Genomic DNA, 8824 nt, shown 5'->3' on the forward strand with positions numbered 1-8824 from the left:
TGTTCTTTGCTGGTCGAATAGAGGTGATCAAAGGAAACCTGGACACTGTGAGTCTCCATCAGCTATGACAACAGATACAGATAGGGTTAGATACTACAGTAGGGTTAGATACTACAGTAGGGTTAGATACTACAGTAGGGTTAGGGTTAGATACTACAGTAGGGTTAGATACTACAGTAGGGTTAGATACTACAGTAGGGTTAGATACTACAGTAGGGTTGGATACTACAGTAGGGTTAGGTACTACAGTAGGGTTGGATACTACAGTAGGGTTAGGTACTACAGTAGGGTTAGATACTACAGTAGGGTTAGGTACTACAGTAGGGTTAGGGTTAGATACTACAGTAGGGTTAGATACTACAGTAGGGTTAGGGTTAGATACTACAGTAGGGTTAGATACTACAGTAGGGTTATGGTTAGATACTACAGTAGGGTTAGATACTACAGTAGGGTTAGGGTTAGATACTACAGTAGGGTTAGATACTACAGTAGGGTTAGATACTACAGTAGGGTTATGGTTAGATACTACAGTAGGGTTAGATACTACAGTAGGGTTAGATACTACAGTAGGGTTAGATACTACAGTAGGGTTAGGTACTACAGTAGGGTTAGGGTTAGATACTACAGTAGGGTTAGGGTTAGATACTACAGTAGGGTTAGATACTACAGTAGGGTTAGGGTTGGATACTACAGTAGGGTTAGATACTACAGTAGGGTTAGATACTACAGTAGGGTTATGGTTAGATACTACAGTAGGGTTAGATACTACAGTAGGGTTATGGTTGGATACTACAGTAGGGTTAGATACTACAGTAGGGTTAGATACTACAGTAGGGTTAGGGTTAGATACTACAGTAGGGTTAGATACTACAGTAGGGTTAGATACTACAGTAGGGTTAGATACTACAGTAGGGTTATGGTTAGATACTACAGTAGGGTTAGATACTACAGTAGGGTTAGATACTACAGTAGGGTTAGATACTACAGTAGGGTTAGGTACTACAGTAGGGTTAGGGTTAGATACTACAGTAGGGTTAGGGTTAGATACTACAGTAGGGTTAGATACTACAGTAGGGTTAGGGTTGGATACTACAGTAGGGTTAGATACTACAGTAGGGTTAGATACTACAGTAGGGTTATGGTTAGATACTACAGTAGGGTTAGATACTACAGTAGGGTTATGGTTGGATACTACAGTAGGGTTAGATACTACAGTAGGGTTAGATACTACAGTAGGGTTAGATACTACAGTAGGGTTGGATACTACAGTAGGGTTAGATACTACAGTAGGGTTAGATACTACAGTAGGGTTAGATACTACAGTAGGGTTAGATACTACAGTAGGGTTAGGTACTACAGTAGGGTTAGATACTACAGTAGGGTTAGGTACTACAGTAGGGTTATGGTTAGATACTACAGTAGGGTTAGATACTACAGTAGGGTTAGATACTACAGTAGGGTTAGGGTTAGATACTACAGTAGGGTTAGATACTACAGTAGGGTTAGATACTACAGTAGGGTTAGGTACTACAGTAGGGTTAGATACTACAGTAGGGTTAGGGTTAGATACTACAGTAGGGTTAGATACTACAGTAGGGTTAGGTACTACAGTAGGGTTATGGTTAGATACTACAGTAGGGTTAGATACTACAGTAGGGTTAGATACTACAGTAGGGTTAGGTACTACAGTAGGGTTAGGTACTACAGTAGGGTTATGGTTAGATACTACAGTAGGGTTAGATACTACAGTAGGGTTAGGTACTACAGTAGGGTTATGGTTAGATACTACAGTAGGGTTAGATACTACAGTAGGGTTAGGTACTACAGTAGGGTTAGATACTACAGTAGGGTTATGGTTAGATACTACAGTAGGGTTAGGTACTACAGTAGGGTTAGGTACTACAGTAGGGTTAGGTACTACAGTAGGGTTATGGTTAGATACTACAGTAGGGTTAGATACTACAGTAGGGTTAGGTACTACAGTAGGGTTAGGTACTACAGTAGGGTTATGGTTAGATACTACAGTAGGGTTAGGGTTAGATACTACAGTAGGGTTAGATACTACAGTAGGGTTAGGGTTAGGTACTACAGTAGGGTTAGGTACTACAGTAGGGTTATGGTTAGATACTACAGTAGGGTTATGGTTAGATACTACAGTAGGGTTAGGTACTACAGTAGGGTTATGGTTAGATACTACAGTAGGGTTGGATACTACAGTAGGGTTAGATACTACAGTAGGGTTAGATACTACAGTAGGGTTATGGTTAGATACTACAGTAGGGTTGGATACTACAGTAGGGTTAGATACTACAGTACTTACTGTCCCTACATCCTGCTCCCTTACATATTCATTAATTTGTTCAGAATTTAATATTTCAATTCATTCACATATTGTGTGTGTGTGTGTGTGTGTGTGTGTGTGTGTGTGTGTGTGCACGTGCGTGCGGCCTCTGTTTGTGTGTATTTGTGTGTGTGTGTGCACATGCGCGTGTGTGTGTGTGTGTGTGTGTGTGTGTGTATGTGCATGTGTATGTGCGCGCGTGTGTGTGTGTGTGTTTGTCTCCCAGGCGATAGTGCGCTTCGAGGAGTGCTGCGAGGCGCAGCAGCAGTGGAAGCAGTTCCACCACATGTGTTACTGGGAGCTGATGTGGTGCTTCACCTACAAGAGACACTGGAAGATGGCCTACTTCTACGCTGACCTGCTCAGCAAAGAGAATGCATGGTCCAAGGTGGGATGTCATGTCGTTAGTAAATTACTGCATATTGGTACCATACCATAAAAATACTGTAAAACCTCTTTTAGTAGCCTGGGCGTTTATTAGCTTTAACCACAGAGCGCACCCGGTGCGTATTGGAGACAGGTTATTATTTGAGACTGGTGGTTATGCTGTTACCCCGACTGCTGCTGCCAAACTGCTGCTGCCAAACTGCTGCTGTTCAAACTTCTGTTCAAACTTCTGCTCAAAACCGCAATTTTACAGAGCTGAATACATCATACTGAGAACAAATATCCACCGTCATTATATCAACATTATTAGCCTGCAATAAATGAGTCAAAACAATTAACCTTTGGTAGATATGGTAATTTATTATCGTTTTCACAGAAGACCGCTGTAAACGATCTGTCAGACTGTTGAATAAATATACTGGTAATGTTGCAGCGGTTGCTCAGAATCAAATGCTTCTCTTTTAATCATCTGCTAATATTAACAGAGAATACATATCGTGAAACAATTTATTTTGACCCGGTGTTTATTAGGGACGGCTAATTTGCTTCAAGGTAATTAGTGGCCTACCTATTATTGTAGACTGTTATAACGACATAAATAATGATAATGACTTAAATAATATATATAAAGGAAATCACACAGAGATAGTAGAATTGAAAAGGACGTTATTATTCATGCAAACTCCATCCAAGCGTAGATCTACTTGCTTTACAACCAGCAGTGGAGGCTGATGGAGGTAGAAATCGGAGGACAGCCCGTCCTCCGATTTGTACCTCCACCAGCCTCCCCTGCTACAGGCCCAGACACTCCAAAACTCCAGCAGTAATCTGTGTGTGTTATCCCCCAGGCGACATACGCCTACATGAAAGGAGCCTACCTCAGCATGCTGACCAGGGAGGAATGTCAACCGTTTGGAGAGAGTGAGGTCGCTCTGTTCAGGTTGGAACCCCCCCCAGCAAGAGACAAACTACAATCCCCACAGTGCAATGTCACCTGTCAGCATCTCAGATCGTCATGTGACCTTCCTCATATGAGACGTTTGTCTATTCCAGGCAGGTACCTGGGCTGAAGCAAAAGATCGCGGGGAAGTCGCTGCCGACAGAGAAGTTTGCCATCCGTAAAGCTCGTCGTTACCTGGTTGACAACCCCTTGCCCCTTCCTGCACCTCCATTGGTCAGTAGTGACATGCCTGGCAGGCTGGTTGCTATTACATCGTTATTACAGTGTAATTCTGATGTTATAATCATCGTGATATGAATGTAGTGAGTTTTACACTGGCCGGGGATCCCTGCAGCAGTTCTATGATTGTTATGTCATGCCTGTAGTGGGCTTGTGATCGTTGTGTCATGCCTGTGGCAGGTCTGTGATTGTTGTGTCATGCCTGTGGCAGGCTTGTGATTGTTGTGTCATGCCTGTCGCAGGTCTGTGATTGTTGTGTCATGCCTGTCGCAGGTCTGTGATTGTTGTGTCATGCCTGTGGCAGGTCTGTGATTGCTGTGTCATGCCTGTCGCAGGTCTGTGATTGTTGTGTCATGCCTGTGGCAGGTCTGTGATTGCTGTGTCATGCCTGTGGCAGGTCTGTGATTGCTGTCTCATGCCTGTGGCAGGTCTGTGATTGCTGTGTCATGCCTGTGGCAGGTCTGTGATCGCTGTGTCATGCCTGTGGCAGGTCTGTGATCGCTGTGTCATGCCTGTGGCAGGTCTGTGATTGTTGTGCCATGCCTATGGCGTCTCTGTATCTCAACAGGAAATGATGTACATCTGGAACGGCTACACGGTCATTGGTAAACACAAGGACCTGACAGAGGGCATGCTGAAGACTCTGGACGAGGCGCAGAGCAAACTGGACAGCAGCCCACGTAAATAAACCCACGGTTTAGAAAGCTGCTATTGTTATTGCCTGGGGGATCATACATTTAAACAAATCACTGATGCTTTTTCTGAGACATTTTGTGTCGTGTGCTGTAGTATTGACTAGCTGAGTGTAGTATTCTGTAGTCGAGGGGAGGCTGGTGGAGGTAGTAATCGGAGGATGGAACGGAATGAGGAATGGTATCAAACATGTTGGAATAGAATGGAATGAAAACACCATACCAACACCATACCAACATACCATTCTTCATTACGTTCCATGGATTACAATGAGCCTGTCGTCTAATTTCTGCCTCCCCCAGCCTCCCCTGTAGTGTAGCGGAGTATGGTCTGTAACCGTGTTATGCTCCGTTGTGGCCACCAGGGACAGAGTTCTCCATAGATGACCAGTGTCTGGTGAGTCTGCTGAGAGGCCTGTGTCTGAAACACCTGGGACATCAGGAGGAGGCCGAACACTACTTCACCCTGGTCCTCTGCAAGTAAGGCATGCACATGCGCACACAGGCACACACAGACACACACAGACACACACACACACACACACACACACACACACACATATACATACACATACATATACACACACAGCGAACTGCACACACATTTTAAATTATGACAATGTGAAAGTAGATGGGGATAATTAATAATTCATTGCAAGTTAAACTTATAAACCTTCCTGCACACGCACGCACACACACACACATGCTGTACACGCAAACGTGTACACACACACACACACCCACACACCGCGAACTGCACACGCACACACTGTGAATTATGAAACGCTGACAATGTCAAAAGCAGAGGGGATAGTTCAAAAACTCACTGTTGAACTCCTAAACCTTCCTCCTGGTGTCACCCCTGACCTCTGCTGTGTTGTCCGCCTGTTCCCAGTGAGACCCAGATCAAGTACGACCACTACCTGGTTCCCAACGCCATGCTGGAGCACGGCCTGCTCTGCCTGGAGCAGGGGAGGACGGACGAGGGCATCAAACTACTGGAGGCCGCCAAGTGAGTATCTCACCTATACTCAGTCTGCCTAAACAGGGGAGGCTGGTGGAGGTAGAAATCGGAGGACGGGCTCATTGGAATGCATGGAACGGAGCTCATTCCGTCCTCTGATTACTACCTCCACCAGCCTCTGATTACTACCTCCACCAGCCTCTGATTACTACCTCCACTAGCCTCCCCTGCTGCTCCTCATCTATCTCTCTTATCCGTGAGCCTGAAAAAGACTTGTGCTAAACACATTTTAACATGATCACTCTTGCTGTAAAATAAATACACTGTAAAATCCTTAAATGTTATTGTTCTGATTCTCCCGTCAATATTTATAGATATTTACTTATATATTTCATATATTTACAGGCAAAACTATAAAAACTATTCAATGGAGTCCCGGACACACTTCCGTATCCAGGCGGCGTTGCACAAGGCCAAGGCTACGGGAGAGAACGGGGTCCACTGCCTGCCATCCACCCCCTAGCCAGGGAGAGGAGGGGCCAGGATCTATCAGAGATACCAAACTACCAACCCACCTTCACTGGCACTGCTACCCCCCTGCTACTACCCTACTACCCCCCTTCTACCCCTCTACTATCCACACTACTACAACGGTACTACAGTACCAGGCCATCAGCACTGGGCTGGACCGGGCCGGACCAGCCTTCAAGCTTTCAGACTACCCTCTCTCTTCAATTGGACGCAACGTAACTCGACGTAACGCAAAATAAGCATGTAGGGTGGAATATCCTAACTCGAGATCCTGCGAGCGTAACTCTTTTGCATTCGCATAAGTCTCTTATTAGTATCAATAAGGCGTTTGCCCGGTGATTCAAGTCACGTGGGGATCTCGAGTTAGGATTCCGTCCACCATGAGCAGTCAAAAGCCTGCAGACTATTGATTTCCCTGACTTGTTAAATCAGTACACACACACATGCAGTGCAGACAGTACATGCCAGTGACTCTGTAGGTAGAACGTATACTGTACTGCAAAGGAGGCTGGTGGAGGTAGAAATCGGAGGATGGGCTCATTGTAATGCATGGAATGGAATCAGGAAGGGTATCAAACATTCCTCATTCCGTTCCATGCATTACAATGACCCCGTCCTCCGATTTCCTCCTCCACCAGCCTCCCCTGGTGTACACACATTAGAGATACAGGGTCTCTAGATCAAACATCTCTATACAACCACAAACCTTTGCCTGAATGTTCTCCTTCTCTAGCATAAGTACACAACTTCGAAAGACAGACACCTATACTCACACACCTGAGGGTTGTGTGGCTGAATGGTTTACTGTGTCCTGAGATCATTACCAAAGCATTGTAGCCAACCTGAGACCTGAGATGTATGAGATCGGCCTGTACTATGGCAGTTCATCCTATCCTCATGGCTTTATCTCGGTGCTCAACTCAGCTTTTTTTTTAAAATCTGTTTTGATGTTGTCCTCCCATCTTCCCCCATCCCCCCTCCCCCCCCCCACTCTGAACCCCTTGGCAATTTAGCCAACGATTGGTACATGAAACATGCTTACAATGTGTCTGTGAAGAATTGATCATTCCAACTGAATTCTTGTGAAATATACAAGGCCAACGACACTGACATCTGCAACCAGTTAAAACCAGCCTGTGTTTTAGACTCACATAGCAAGCATGTCTGTGTGATGATGATGATGCTGGTGGAGGGGAAGAGGGGTGGGGGTGGGGGGGAGGGGGGTATATTCTTGTGTGTTTATTTATTAACTGCGATGGCGCCTTCAACAAAATTGTCCCGTTTTAAGTGGACAGATGAATGTGTCTTTTAGAAAGGCAGACTCCTGGCATGGGACAGAATCCAACAGTACTTGAGCTCTAACAAACAGGTCTTTCAGACAGACATTCACACACACACACACACACACACACACACATTCACCCACACACACACACACACACACACACACATTCACCCACACACACACACACACACACACACACACACACACACATATTCACCCACACACACACACACACATTCTCACACGCACATATTCACACACACATGCTCACACACACACACACACACACACTGTTCAGCTCACACACACACACTGTTCAGCTCATATACACACACACACATACACACACACATACACACGCACACATTCACACACCCACACACACACACACACACACGCACACACTGTTCAGCTCACACACACACACACACACACACACACACACAGGGAGGCCTGGCTGGCAGTGAGTAAAGCATTGAAGGCCTCTAGAGCCTTCCAGACATGAATCTACTGCTCCAACATCAACCACAGACAAGGGCCACTTAGAAGGGCTTGTTGTACATCATAGTTATGTTCCTGTGTAATAACAATACATGATCTAATAAGCTGTATATTATATTATAGACCTATGCTATTTGTAATAAGGAGTATGGGTTGCCTTTTCTCACGTTGTTAGATGATTTACGTTGTGTGTACAACAACAACCTGTGGGGTGTTCTCACCTGTCTCCAGGTGTTAGGTTTAGAGCTCTGCTGAGTTATTCATAATTAGAATATTAGGTATTGGATAAAAGCGATTGACCAATTTAGTCGATTTAGACTGTTCTTCTTGGTGGAGGAAATGTGTGTGTATTTAAAGTTTAGAGCTGAACTTAGTCTGGGGTATTCTAATGATTGTGTTGGATAATCTTTTTTTTTTTTTTTTCTGTTCCATTGTTTTCCCCTTTGGTTTAATATAAAAAGTCCAAAACAACCTTAAAGGCACTGTGATGTTACAGTCAGCATATTATACTGGGACATGGCTACTACTGAGCAGAAAGACATTCCTGTACATACTGAATGTTTGTTTTGTAATTTAAGATTAAATGAACAAATAAGTAACTGGAAAAATCTGTTTGTTGTTTGTGTGTGTGACTCAATTGACAGTTCAGGAGGACATGATTACAGATTCCATCAGAATTATAATCTTTCATTGAGAAATAACAGAAATTAGTCTTTCACAGATAAATTACATGACACATGATACGGTTTTTCTAAGTATTTTAGAGAGAACACGGTTCACTTGTCAGTCTTTCCATAGTGAAATAATACAAATGTTACGTTATTTTCCTGTTGTAACGATTCTTTGTATCATCTTTGGTTATGTTTACGTTTTAGCAAACAGCAATGTGGACCATCTGATTGGTTAGTCGAGAAGAGCTTTCTTGCTAGAGGTTGCAGTTGAT

The 8824-nt window shown here is 44.2% G+C and overlaps 1 protein-coding gene across 4 annotated transcripts in view; it reads left to right on the forward strand.

Moving 5' to 3' along the window:
• ttc39a (tetratricopeptide repeat domain 39A) overlaps window positions 1-7738 on the forward strand; it is a 27667-nt gene extending 19929 nt beyond the window's left edge. For all 4 annotated transcript variants that reach the window (XM_083696041.1, XM_083696042.1, XM_083696043.1 and 1 more), the window contains 8 exons: window positions 1-47; window positions 2568-2729; window positions 3577-3668; window positions 3782-3902; window positions 4477-4588; window positions 4966-5080; window positions 5496-5612; window positions 5970-7738. The exon at window positions 1-47 is cut by the window's left edge and continues 13 nt beyond it. In XM_083696041.1, the coding sequence (XP_083552167.1) occupies window positions 1-47; window positions 2568-2729; window positions 3577-3668; window positions 3782-3902; window positions 4477-4588; window positions 4966-5080; window positions 5496-5612; window positions 5970-6087 (884 nt within the window). In that variant the 3' untranslated portion in view covers window positions 6088-7738. The remainder of the gene's footprint in view (window positions 48-2567; window positions 2730-3576; window positions 3669-3781; window positions 3903-4476; window positions 4589-4965; window positions 5081-5495; window positions 5613-5969) is intronic.
• Window positions 7739-8824: the final 1086 nt, after the last annotated feature.

The sequence above is a fragment of the Argentina silus genome, assembly GCF_951799395.1.
Source record: "Argentina silus genome assembly, chromosome: X".
NCBI classification, from domain to species: Eukaryota; Metazoa; Chordata; class Actinopteri; order Argentiniformes; family Argentinidae; genus Argentina; species Argentina silus.